Below are 14,223 nucleotides of genomic sequence, written 5' to 3'. Positions count from 1 at the left end.
GGATTTGCTGACCCTAGCAGAAGCCAATGGGAGGAGTCCTAAAAGTCAGCCTTTGTACCTTCGTGGTTTTGTATTTGTGGTAAAAAATGGAAAATGCAAAGGCAAATTCCAGATTAATTTAAAAAATCTTCTCAGTATAAATGAAACCATAAAAGGAAGATAATTCTGGTCCCTTTACATAGCCCTGCTGACCTTTTCTTAAGAATGATATCTAAAAATATCTTATTTTATATGATATGACTCAAGATGCCTATGACCTATGGAGTGTTTGACGTGTTACAATAAATCTTGATCTGCTTGTTTAATGAAGGAAACCAAGACCCAAGATGGCCTTCTGGTATTGTCATTATCAAATTCTTGGGATAAGATTTAAGACCTTGTTTATGTGACACATTTTTACTTTAAATCTTGGATGAAGAGGAGGGTGAGATGGGCATGTCAAACAATTACTCAAGACCTGAGAAAATCTCCAAGCTAAAGATATACCCCAGGGAGCTCTATTAAAGGAGCCAAGTAGACTCCTCTAGAAGATAGAAGTTGGTCTGAATTTAAATATGGGAATGCCTAGTAAATACAAGAGCAATATTTTTCTTCCAAGTTGGAATAATAGTTCTTTTACATACTTATGTCTTCTTAGATCAAGTCTAGTTCAGTCTCAAGGGTTTGGCTTTAGCGTTGGGAACACCAACTTCTCTTAAAAGTTCATAAATTATTTTTTATGGAGAGGTCCAAAGGTACATGGCAGTTTACCAAACCCAAAATGGAAGGCAAACTAGATGATGGAATCTAAATTCAAGTTGTGTGGCAACAAAATATCACCTACATGAGAAACCCTCCAGTCAAGATATATCATAGGATTAATAAGAATACCTGTGGTGGAAGACTGTGAGGAAGAAGGGAATTAACAAGAAAGGCTGAAGGTGGAGCTACAAAGTGGCCAACCAATTCAATTCATGTGGTGATCTTAATTCTACAGAAGATACTGTTCTTGGTCACTCACAAATAAGTATAGACATCTGGTCTCTTAGCCTCTAGGCTTACCCCTTCAATCCATTTTTCACATAGTTGGAAGAGTCATTTCTCTAAAACCAAAAATCTGGTTATATCAATTCCTGCGTCAATAGGATCTCACAGTCTTTGGGATAAATTTCTTAGTTGCTACAATGGCTTTTCACGATCTGGCTCCTGACCACCCCACTAGCTAATTGCACTTCTCCCCACTCCCTTTCCTACCTGTGCCCTGGGGGCCAGTCATTAGAAGCCACTTACACTTCTCCTATGTCTCCATGTTCTCTAACCTTAATGTGGTCCCTTTCCCTGGAGCATCCTTTCCTCTTCTCCATTTGGCTAGTTCCTACATATATCCTTAGAAAGTCAGCTTAAGTGTTCTCTCATTCCAAAAGCCTTCCCAAACTCCGGGCTGAGTTAGTCTGTACTCATTCATAGCTGTCACCGTACTTCACTACTGTGGATGACACTAAGGCATGGATTTTGTCTCTCAGCCATATTCATGTGCCTACCACAGTATATGGCATTAGTAGATGGTCAATTAGTGTTTGTTGAGTGAATAAATGAATGAGCAATCCTATGTGCTTTGTAAAACAGACTCATTAATCCTTTCTATTGGACATGTTCCAATGCTTGTGTCTTCATTATTTTTCAAATAAGGAATTGTGGAGAATTAAGACAATAGTAAATGAAAATCCATAGGCCACAGGAAGATGTGTGAAAGAAGCAAGGGAGAACCTAGGAGGAAAAAAAAAATCCTAAAGAAAAGCCTCATGCTTCTCTTTTTGGCACAAATGTCTGAGGAGTGATGAAACAGAAAAGAGTATTTATGGATTACTAGTTAATGAAAGTTATAATTTTTTGACTATCCTGACAGAAGAAAAATAAACTTTATTAAAGGTTGAGAAATATAACTGATAATGCACTCACACACTCATACACACACACACACACACATCTTAACATCTATACCAGCCTTAAAATGCATTGTGCTAAGTACTACTTCACTGCTTGAACAAGGCCCTGATCCCTCGTGCATATTATACACTAAGTGAACAGCAGATTCTGGCTACTTGGAAGGAACACAGTCTGAGAATTTCAAGAATCCTTAGAATTGTGAATACCCCTTGTGTGTATCATAGCCCCAGTAAAAAGAGGGGGAGTTCTTCAAGCTCTTAATGAGTTTATAAATACAGGGTTAGGGTGGTTTATAAAACTATTTTTTTTTTTTTTGGCAGAGAATCATCAAAATGTTAGACCACATCACTTTCTCTTACTTTCATCACCAGTCCCAGCAGTTGGCCTTCTATTTAGGTCCATTAGACAATATTTATATAAAAAGAATCAATGTTCTTCTTTTTGAAAAATAACTTCACAAGAGTAATTGCACGTGTTATAATGAATATAGATCACAACAGTGAGATGTGGGTGCTCAGAGGAGGGCTAGGTGCACTCACTAGCTTAGTGATGGTCTTCTGTTTTCCAGCCTCATAATGTCTTTGATTTGACTTCATGCCTCTGTAAGATGACATATTGTATGTATCCCTGATTTGTGAAGTCATTTGCAAATAGGTGAAACTGACTTTCGAGTACACAAATACCCAAAGTCCACCATCTATATAATTCTTTAGAATCCTATCATTTTTTTCCCTGAAAATATTCATTAAAACCAAATGACCAAAGAGAAAACAAAAAGTTGTGAAAGATCTATGGTGATTCCAGTGCATAGATGTTTTAAATTGCTCTTTGAACTCAATGCCAGGGAGTATCAAGCATTTTCAGAGTAGTGTTATATCCATTTTCTTAAAAACAAATGGGAATGTTAAGCACAAAGAGATGTAAGAATTTTTTGTTAAGGTCATTGAACAAATCAAAGGAACAAATACATTTCCTACATTAAGACCTGAAAGAGGTGCCGTATGCTTATATGGGCAGTCCCATTGGAATGGGAGTTGCTATTTAATAGGTACAGCATTTCAGTTTTGCAAGAAAAGAGTTCTGGAGATTGGTTGCCCAACAATGTGAATCTACTTAACACTACTGAATGGTACACTTAAAAATGGTTAAGATGACAAATTTTATGTTATATATATTTTACCACAGTTTTAAAAAATGACAGGGGATAGGAGGACATGAGGAATTGTATCCTGGGCAGAGGCAATGGTATATTCAAAAGCTTGGACATAAGAAAGAGATTTGCATTAGCCTAAGGTCTTTAGTTACTAGGAGTTGAGAAAAGAAGAAATAAAAGTTTTCCTTCCTTTTTCTGAATATAGAGCTTGCCATGGGGGCAATTCTGAACTGGTCCAAGTTTGTCTTTGGTACTCTGCGATTTCCCTTTCTGTACTTTTCTTCTTCTTCTTCTTTTTTTTTTTTTTTAAAGATTTTATTTATTTATTTGTCAGAGAGAGAGAGAGAGAGCACAATCAGGGGAGTGGCAGGCAGAGGGAGAAGCAGGCTCCCCACTGAGCAAGGAGCCCGATACGGGACTTGATCCCAGGACCCTGGGATCCTGACCTGACTGAAGGCAGACGTTTAACCAACTGAGCCACCCAAGTATTCCAGTGTTTTTCTTCTTGTTCCTTCTTCTCCAAATAGCTAATGTCCTTCTGTTTATCCAAGCCCTCCAGGGCAATCCACCACCAGTCAAGCATATTTCAATTCTTAAAACATTCTTTACCCTCAAATTACCCACCTCTCCTTCTACCCCTGTCAGAATTTTTAGTCCCTCAGAGCAGCTGTTCTCAGCTAGGTTGCCATCTGACAGCCATCTGGTCATATAATTTTTTTTTTTACTAAAGTGTGAATGACTATTAGCTTCTCAGAAGTATCAACCTTTTAAGAGAATACTTCTGAATTCAAAGTGAATCTATTAATAAGGTTTTAATAGTAGAATGAAGTGAAATTACAACATTTTTGGCCATATTAGGAAGAATGTTTTTGGTCTGGAGAGCTACTCTATAAATGGCCTATCTTCCTAGAAAATCTGTCTCAAGAGTTTGGCTTCTCCCAAACTGTTCCTACTTTTTTTCAGCTCCTTCCCTTCTCCCCATGTCTCTTTCTCTCTCTTTTTAAAAGATTTTATTTATTTATTTGATAGAGAGACACAGCGAGAGAGGGAACACAAGCAGGGGGAGTGGGAGAGGGAGAAGCAGGCTTCCTGCCGAGCAGGGAGCCCGAAGTGGGGCTTGATCCCAGGACCCTGTGATCATGACCTGAGTGAAGGCAGATGCTTAAAAACTGAGCCACCCAGGTGCCCCTCTCCCCATGTCTCTAAAAGTTACAAATCATTTTCAGTGTTACCCACAAAAGGGTGTCTGATGCCAAGTAAGGGGAATTGGAGGGAGAAAAAGATGTGCAACAGAAGTCATTTATTTGTGTGGGTCATAAAGTCAGGAACGTCCTAAAGTCTCTGTTTTGTTAGATGGCAACATGCCTGTTAAGATTGACCTAACCGCTAATCACGCATTGTGGTAAAAATGCAGGGCTCTGGGGTTCAAATCACAGCTTCTCCATTTAGCTGTGTGACCTTGGGCGAGTCACTTAACCTCTCTGAGCCACACTGTCCTAGATGAAAAATGAGGATAATGATAGAATTTACCTCATATCATTGCTATGAGGATGACTTCAAACAATGAATGTAAAGCACTCAGCACAACATTTGGCATATCAAAGATCGATAATAATGGTAGCTATGATCTCCATGATCTCCGTCATCATCCTTCACTAGAGGGCTCCTATTAAGAGCTGCTCTGGCCCAGTTCCAACCAGCAAGTGAGAATGAACAGAACTGACGCTGAAACTTCCCACCACGGTCAGGATGTCCATCCAGGGAGAATGGCAGGAGGGGTGATGCAGAATGCCAGGCTCTCAAGTACTTCTCTGCTTACAGATTTTGAGATTGGCAAGCGTATGATTGTGCCTTTTCTCCTTCTGGTTTTGTAGTCTCTGGCAAAAACAATTCCCTCCCCCTAGCTCTGGCCCCAGCGCTCCATCTGGGGCATTGCTTCCTGTCATGATAGCGGGTCCCTCATTCAGGATTCATTGCTGCCTGCCCCATAACAAGCCGTGAGGAAGACCACACACATTTCTCTGTTAATCAAAGACTATTTTTTAGGAGAGAGAGAAGGTCTCTACATAATCATCCTTTTCCCCGGGTCTGAAGCAGAAGCAGCAGTGGCGGTAGGTAGGGGATGAGCTGCGAAGCCACCCTACGCTCCTAGTTCTTGCTTCTTTTTACATGGGGGATTGAAGTATGAAAGGAAGCGTGGAAGACGTAGAACTGGCCTCAGTCCTCCATTTAGGATACACGTCTGCGAGGATTTTCCAGATAGTTTCCTCATTCGTGGTTGTGTAGGCAGAGCCGTGTACCACTCTAGGGGCGTGCCCACCTCATTATACTGTGAGCTGTGCAGTGTATGACCTGCAGAAGCCACAGTACATCCCACAGATTTTCCTTCCTGGGCTAGCGAAACACAAGCCCTTGGTCCAGCTTCTCTTCTCCCCTAATATTTACACTCAGGCCACAGCACGCTGGGCTGCCCATGAGTACCTCGCGAGGACACCACATTTCCCAGGCTGTCCAAGAAGTGAATCCTCTTTCCTCCTTGTTGCTATATTTGGGGAGAAATTGAGTGTTTCTGGAGGTCCCTGTATGAAATAATGTGCATGCAAATCAGATGATATAGAGGAGAAGTAGAGGTGACTTTTTTTAGAGGAAAAGCTTACTTTTTAGGGGACGTTGAATACTAGACCTCTCCTTTTCGTGGTTGGTATTTGAACTGACAGATTCATAGGCTGAAAAACAATAGGGGTTTTACCTGTGAGTGTGAAAAAGTCTTGAAAAAAAGCGATTTTTCTTACCTCAAGACAAGGGAAAAACCAAGTGGAGGCTTTGATGCTGAAGCCTCATAATAAATTGAATGGTTTCACGGAGAGAAGATTGATCTGGGATTTTAAAAGCACCGAGGAAAATAATACTTTTATTTAAGATGTTTAAGGGTGAAATCCTGTAGGGACTGTGATGCTGAAATCCTGAGAGGAGAACTTTTGACAGAACAAGAACATGAAACAGTTAATGCCTGACACACGCCGTGAGGAGATGCCCAGATTTGAACAGCAGATGTGCTGTGGGGCCCCAGTGCGTGCAGCAGTGGGGGGATAACAGACGAGTGTGAGGAGCCCCAGTTTGCAGCTGTAGCACAAATACAAGGGTTGGACCAGGGGAGACAGGAGGGATTCTAGCCCATCTGATTCGGGCCAAGGAGACAAACAGGCTTATGGACAGCCCTGGTTTTTGTTTTTTTTTTTCAATCTCTTAAAGTTACGTTGGGAGAGAATTATTCTTCTGGCTGTCCTTGTCAGTCAAAATGAAAACTAGTTAAAACAATGCTATTTTGGTGAATGAGGAGAATTTGCATGATGGGCCAGAGAAAGACAATTAAGGGGGTTGATAATAGATAGCAAAGAGGTCAACTGAGTGGATCTGAGATGGAAGAACAGTTTGTTTTTTTTAAAAAATATTTATTTATTTGACAGAGAGAGACACAGCGAGAGAGGGAACACAAGCAGGGGGAGTGGGAGAGGGAGAAGCAGGCTTCCCGCGGAGCAGGGAGCCCGATGCAGGGCTCGATCCCAGGACCCTGGGACCATGACCCGAGCCGAAGGCAGGCGCTTAACGACTGAGCCACCCAGGCGCCCCGGAAGAACAGTTTTTAATGGGAAATTTGGGGTGTGTGTGTTGGGGTGGGGTAGGGTGTGTGTGAGAGATATTGAGGAGATAGCAATAGGGAGGAAAAAGTCAGAGGGAATCATAGAAAATTCAACCTGGAAAAGATTTTGAGATCCTCTAACTGCCCCCTCCTCCAAACTCATTTCCAAATACATGTATGTGTGCATTTATGCTTCCTCGTCTCATTACTGATAATAAACATACTAGAGAGGTTGCCAAAAAAAGGTGTTTGTTTTTATTGATTTGCTAAACTGCGGTGGGCTCGGAAAAGCCTGTTCCTTGGTGTTTTTCCACCTCGGAGTGCACACATATAAGCCGCACGCACGCATACAACTTAGGCTGAGCAGGGCAACTGGGGATTCTAAGAACCAACACTGGAGAGAGGAAAAGCCATAATTAGTGTTAATTGTTGACCCTACAGTTCAAGAATAGATGCTCTGGAGAATGGGAAATGAGAACAAACATTAATTATTGAGTAGGGACCTTGGAGACAGACACTCTGGATTAAAAGGAGAGAGATAAATTGCATAATGAATGTTAATTTTCCCTCAAAGAATTGAGTGGTTGGTGGTTGGAAAGGAAAAAGAGGCTAAAACAATCATGAAAGAGAAACCTCAATGTGTGTCAGGGTATGAGGGTACAGGAGGATTATACACCCACTTTCCATCCCTGCTTACTGCCTCACCCTTTGCCTTACAGCTCCCAAGAAATGTGCTCTCAGGGTTTTCCTTAGGACTCTTACTATTTACCACAGTTGTCTGCTAGGAAGCTCAACCACTTCCCCAAGAATGCAGACGCCGCAAAACAAGCACACTGCATGCTGACACGCTGAGAGGTGCGTGACACTGGAATTTATTTTTTATGTGTGTTGGTGGGAGTTTGACTTCAAAGGAGGGAGGTGGCTGGAACTGAATGCCTCTCAGGAGAAGCCGTGGCCCTGAGTCTGCCGCTGTGGGGGTGATGGGATCCGGGGCCTTAACTGTTGCTTCATCCTAAGTATAAGACATCACACACACACACACACACACACACACACACACACACACACACAACCTCCAAACAAACTCTCTTCACTGAAGGTGAAAACAGGAAAAAGTAATTTGAGTCAAAAATTGGAGATGAGGATGGTAGCCAGTTTTGAAAAGAGCCTCTATTATCAGGCTTGTCACTGGCTGCCGGGATTCAGAGTCACATCTCCACAGCCGGGCAGCGTCTCCTACGTCCGTGCACGGCCTTCTGTTCAGGCCCCATCAGCTGTTGACTGGGCGGCTCTGCATAGCCTGAATGCTCAGCCTTTTCTCTTGCCTGTTCCTTCATGCTGTCACACACGCTGGGTTATATGACATCCCTCCTCAAACATCTGTGATTCCTTGTTGCCTAAAAAGCAGCATCTCCGCTTTATCCTGGAACACAAGGCCTTCTCTGGTCTGGCCCTGGCCTGACTTTCAGCCGCATCTCCTCCCGGGAAGCCCTTCACAGTCCATTCACAGGGACTGCTCATCATTTCCCACACGTATTCTATTTTCCTGTTTCTCTTTGTTTTGGTTCATGCTGGTCCCTCAGTCGGTCGTGTCTTTCTCTCTTCTCTGTTTATCCGCTTCCATTAGTTTCTCAAAGGTCAGTGCAAACGGGATTTCTCTGCAAAAATCCTTCCCAGCCCCCTAGGTTAGAATTAATGGCTCCTTCCTTGAACACCCCTGAATCGTGTCACTGAGGCCTCTAATGCAGCCCTCCTTCCATTCCGCCTTGTGGTGGAGTGAATTGCTTGTGAGTTTGTCCTCACCGGGTCTGTGAGGCCCTGCGGGGCAGTAGCCACAGGTGCTGAGCCTTGGAAGTGGGATGAGAAGAGCACAGACTCTGGGATAGGTGGGCCTGGAAATGAATAAGCTAGCTGCTTGCTGGGTAAAATCAACATGCACAAGGGAGTTAAGCTCCTGAGTTTCAGTGTCCTCACCTATGATATGTGAATGAAAATACTCACTTCATGGGATTACTGGGCTCATGGAATGAGATGACACAGGTGGCACTGTGCCTGAGAGTGATTACTCTCAATATCAACATCCTTCTCTGTCCCTTGCATATTGTAGACATTCGGCACATTTTACTAAAGGAGTCAAGCACATATGTAATGGGTCTTCTCTCTTTTAGGTGCAATAATATTTTATATCAGAATTTCATTTAATACTTAACAAGATGTACTGCAAGTATAATCTGTTTTTATTTATGTATTTATTTATTTGAGAGAGAGAGAACAGGCATGCGTGCAGGGGGGAAGGGTAGAGGGAGAGAATCTTCAAGCAGACTCCCCACTGAGCGCAGAGCCCCATGGGGCTCCATCTTGTGACCCTGAGATCATGACCTGAGCCGAAACCAAGTGTCGGAAGCTCAACCGACTGAGCCACCCAAGCACCCTAAGTATAATCTGGTTTGATTGTTTTTCTTTTTAAAGATTTTATTTATTTATTTGTCAGAGAGAGCACAAGCAGGGGGAGCGGCAGGCAGAGGGAGAAGCAGGCTCCCCGCTGAGCAAGGAGCCTGATGTGGGACTCGATCCCAGGACTCTGGGATCATGATCTGAGCCGAAGGCAGACACTTAACCGGCTGAGCCACCCAGGTGCCCTGAATCTGGTTTGATTATTACAAAGTGTAAACTAGGATGGCAGGTATTATTATAGTTGCATTATTTCAGTTAAGAAACATGACAAGTTGCTGTACAAAGAGTATCTAAAAGATAAACATTTATTTCTCTTTCGGATAAGAGTTGAGAGGTAGGTGGGAGGACTACGGTGGTTTTGCTCCATGAAGTTATCCGAGCACTGACGTTTCCGATATCTTACGGCTCCATTATCCCATAGAATATTGTCCTCTTCCACTCAGTTGAAGCTATTTTATCACCTCAGCCAAGTCCAAGGGGAAAGAGGACCTCCTTTGGTAAAAGGGAGGGTGAGCAGAAAATGACCGGAAAGTTGCCCACGTCACGTCTATTCATGTTTCATTAGCCACAACTTAGTCACATGGCCGTGCTTGGTGGCAAGGGAGGCTGGGAAACATAATTTCTAGCCAGCAGCCATATGGTCAGCTAAACTTAGGTGCTACTAGTATAAGGAATAATGAAAGAATAGATATTGGGGAACAATTAGATTCTCTGCTATTCACAGTTTCAATCCCTATTTATGGGCCATGTTCCAGGGATGCACATGCTGTTTTCTGGGATATTCAGAAGTAGATAAAGGGGATCTACGCACAGGAATTTCAAATCTTGGAGAGGAAAGAAGAAAAAAAAGTAAAGAAGATAAAGGAAGTGATGGGGTGCCTGGTGAGAGGCCCAGGCAGTAAGAATTAGTGGAACCTAAGAAAGTAGCCATCAGTGTGGGCTGAGGCATCACAATGAAGGTGGGAATTCAGCTAGGTCTTGAAGCCTGGAAACCTAGACAAGTAACTAGAGGCAAGTATGAGTTAGTGGGAAAAGCTTTGACCTAAGTGGGGGCAGAAAAATCTGGATTTGAGCCTTAGATTTGCCACATAGAAGCTGTGTGACTTTGAGCAAATCACCGTACTTCTCTGGGCCTCAGTGTCCTTAACTACAAAATGAGAGACTTTTCAAACTGTGGACTCATAGTTCCAGTGGCTCTGTATAGACCTCCTGCCTGGGAGTCATCTTAGGAGGGGAAGAATTAGCTGGACTGTGGAGAAGTTGCGGGGAGACAGACCAAGCCCACTTCAACCAGACAGCTCTGCTTATCCATTTTATCTACTAGGGTCCTCAGCAAGTCTATTTGGTAAGCACTTCCTCTGCTTAAACGACGATGACGGCCATGCCTACATTCCCGCTCGACTCTAAGGCTCTCTGAATTGGATCAAACGTAAGGGAGGTAGAACTCATAGTTTCACAGGCTTTGTAAAAAATGTAAGTACCATCATATGCAAAAAATAAAGAGGAACTAAATATTCTTCAACACTCCATACTGATTTTTTTTTCTCAAAAATAAAAGAATTCCCAGCAGATTCAGAGAGAACTATTATTTTTGACATTTTTCTTCTTTAGGAGGCATAAAGTGGTGATGACACATTTTCAGCCAAATGTGAGGTAGGGGAGTCTTTGTGCTTATAGGAACCATGAGAGGTTTCTGTCAAAGGAAAGGAGGCTCCCTAATGTTTTTTAGTGGCTCTCTGCTGGTGGCTATCAGAATGCCTTCCAGTATGGGCTGCTGGGGCTTCGCTGGCCTCACTGTGGTGAGGGAAAGAACCCTACTTCTCTATGAAGTCCGGGAACAAGCCCGGCTATCACAGCCTGCCCTGTGGTATATGTGACAGACCCAAATTAGCCCCATGCCGAGCTTCATGGGAATCTCCCATAATTTCTGTAAGGAGAGCATGTCGGTCAGGGCTTAGTGGAGAACGGAAACCACCAGATGCTTTAAAAAGGAACGGAGTTACTCTACAGAACTTTGGTGCTTATAAAGTTGCTGTCGCATCCACCTCTTGACACACTCAGTCTTCATGAGCTTGCTTGCCAGTGTAAGCAGCCCAGAGCTTCTGCCTCGCTTCTGCCCTCCATTGTCTCTTGCAAGTGCAGCTCTTTGGCAGAACCCAAATTTGTATGCAACCTCCCGATGGCAAAGGTTATCTGGGAAGTGTTTTTAGCCTTCTAGACTCTGCAATTCAAGAAGGCCCACTGGAAGGAAATGCTGGGTGCCAAGTGACCATATCCAGTCACGTTTTCCTTTATTTCAATTGACCTGAGATCCCTAAAACTGCCAACATGATTTCTTATGGGTTATTAACAAACATGGATTGGGGCAAAAAGGCCTATTGACACACTGGCTTCTTCTTACCTTCCTCTACTTCTCACTCAGAGATGGATGGATTGTGGACCCTATGATTCAAAACTGATGTTTGGAAAATGAAAATAAGAACAGTCATGAGTTATTGAATGGCTGAGATCCTGCTTCAGGATTCAGACAGCAGAGCTGCCCCACCAAGGGAGTCTCCTTGGGAAAAGGGCATATTTAGTAACATACAACATTACAGCTGGAAGGAACCATAGAAACATCAGTTTAGCATTTTCCCAGGTGTGTTCCAGAAATGATTTAGATCCACATGATGCTTTGCAGAAAACAATAAAGAACTAAGTGGTCAAATAAGTTTGGGCAATGATGCATCGCCTCATCTGAAAGAGCAGGAATTCACATTAGCATATTAGAGTCCTTGTGAAATCCTGCAGTAAGGAATCTGCTTAGCTTTAGCCCACTGGCTTCCACACCTATTTGACCTCAGAAACTTTCAGGTTCTTTTTACAATGCCTGTTAACCTTGTGAGGAACTGGAGTTCTACGGGACATACGCTGGGAGGATTGGATCTCATTCCAACTCCTCTTTCCCCATATGAGGAAGCTGAAGTCCACAGCAGTGAAATCACTTGCCCATAATCACAGAAGTCGCAGGTGGCAGAGCTGAGAATAACCTCAAGACTTTGGACATTTAGTCTGGAGTTCTTTCTTTTTACCCCTCACACTACTCTGTCTAAAGGCCTTTTCCTCCTTTAAATCTCCAGGCATCTTCTTTAAGGCAACAGTTGCTAAGAGAAAGACTACTCAAGGAAAATCATATTCTTTTACCCATGGGTTGCCCAAACCAGCATTATCACAGATGCCAAATGGGGAAAACAAAGAGAAAGTCAACCATTTAGTATATGTTTGCCTCCAAATAAGCAGTGTTTTGAGACCAGCTGGGATATCCTTAGACCTTTCATCTTTCTGTTTACCAAATTGCAGAGCACCAGGAAGTGACATGAAGTATATGATCTATTACCGAAACTAATTACCCCCAAATCTAGTGACCCTAGAACAATAAACCTTTATTATATCTCACTCAGTTTCTGTGGGAATCTGGAAGCGGCTTTGGTGTGGGATTCTGCTGCAGAGCTTCTCGTGAGGCTTCAGTCACAATGACAGGTGGGACACAGTCATCTGAGGGTTTCACTGGGGCTGCAGCATCTCCTCTCGAGTTGGCTCACGCATAAACCTGGAAAGTTTATTCTAGCTGCTGGCAGGAGGCGTTACGCCTCACCATATAGACCCCTCCACAAGGCTGCTTGAGTGGCCTCATGACAGACATGCTGGCTGGCTTTCCCCCGAGTGAGTAATCCAAGAGAGAGAGCGCAAGGAGGAAGCTGCAGTGTCTTTCCCGACCCAGGCTCGGAAGCCACACACAATCACTTCTGTCATACTCTACATTTATTAGAAGTGAGCCACTATGTCCAGTCTACACTCAAGGGAAGGAGTATTAGATTCTCCCTTTTGGAGGAACAAGGGTCAAAGAATTTGTGGACAAAACCACCATACCAAGAAAAAGTGCTGAGAAGAAGGATGCTAATTAAATGGCCAAAGCATAAGGAACATATTTGCAGTAAACATCCATTTAGGACAAGAACAAGTGCTAACTGGAAACTGTGAAAGAGATCAAGAATTTAAATTTATGTGAGACCTGAAGTCCCAACCTGAATCACCGGAACAGATATCTGTGAACTTCTTGCAATAAAACACTTTTTTAGATTTATTTATTTATTCGAGAGAGCAAGAGTGAGAGAGAACATGCGCATGCTGGGGGAGGGGCAGAGGGAGAGAGAGAGAATCCTGAAGGAGACTCCCCGCTGGGCGCAGAGCCCCATGGGGCTTGATCCCAAGACCCTGAGATCATGACCTGAGTCAAAATCAAGAGTCCGACGCTCAACTGACTGAGCCGCCCAGGCGCCCCGCAATAAGACACTTCTGAATAAAAAAACTTCTGAAAGAAAACTTCTCTTGTGGCCACTGTGACTGGGAAGATAGGTGAAGGGTATGACTCAAGGATAAGCAATGCAGAGCGCATATCCACTGCTTTGACTTGTATCCTTCCAAGTGAAGTTTTCCTTTCTTAAGCCTTTGAATTTTCTAAGTGTTGCAATATCCCAACATGACCAAGAGGGTCAAATTCCAGCTCTAGCCTTTGCATCTTTTTTTTTTTCTTCTGAAGGTTTATATTCATTTCTCTAGGCTCTCTGAAAGTAAGATATCATGATCTAATTGCCTGAGAATTTATTTCCAAATAAATGTTGACAGAGTCTGAAAGTCTCAGAAAGATCAGACAGATCATATTGTCTCCTTTACTCAAGACTTTTTAAATTAAAAAAATACCCATCTGTGATCCCCAAAGAACTTTCCTTTGTGGCACCTGCGGTATTCAGTCAATTGACAAACATTTCTTGGACATATGATACCGATAAGAGGCTCTCTAGGACTCATGTAATATTTGGGAACTAAACAGAAAACAGATGCAGATAAAAACAATGATCACAAAAGTGGGATAGAGAGAGAGGAATGGGCTGAGGCAGTTGTATCAGAGGAGGTGGATTTACTAAGGAAACTGTCCCAGAAAAGATGAGTCCTTGCCTGGAGCTTAAAACCATCCTCAATATCTGTGGGCAATTGGAAAAAGGCTGGAAGG

At 43.0% G+C, this 14,223-nt stretch overlaps 1 protein-coding gene across 2 annotated transcripts in view; it reads right to left on the bottom strand.

Annotated features, from left to right (window-relative positions):
• KIAA2012 (KIAA2012 ortholog) overlaps window positions 1-14,223 on the bottom strand; it is a 102,970-nt gene that overhangs the window by 50,627 nt on the left and 38,120 nt on the right. For both annotated transcript variants that reach the window (XM_045868196.3, XM_045868197.3), the window contains exon 12: window positions 5,737-5,805. In XM_045868196.3, the coding sequence (XP_045724152.1) occupies window positions 5,737-5,805 (69 nt within the window). The remainder of the gene's footprint in view (window positions 1-5,736; window positions 5,806-14,223) is intronic.

The sequence above is a fragment of the Mirounga angustirostris genome, unplaced genomic scaffold (assembly GCF_029215605.1).
Source record: "Mirounga angustirostris isolate CCGP_5_RB_7025 unplaced genomic scaffold, mMirAng1.0.hap1 SCAF_3, whole genome shotgun sequence".
Lineage (NCBI taxonomy): Eukaryota > Metazoa > Chordata > Mammalia > Carnivora > Phocidae > Mirounga > Mirounga angustirostris.
This window is presented reverse-complemented; position numbering and strand designations above follow the sequence as displayed.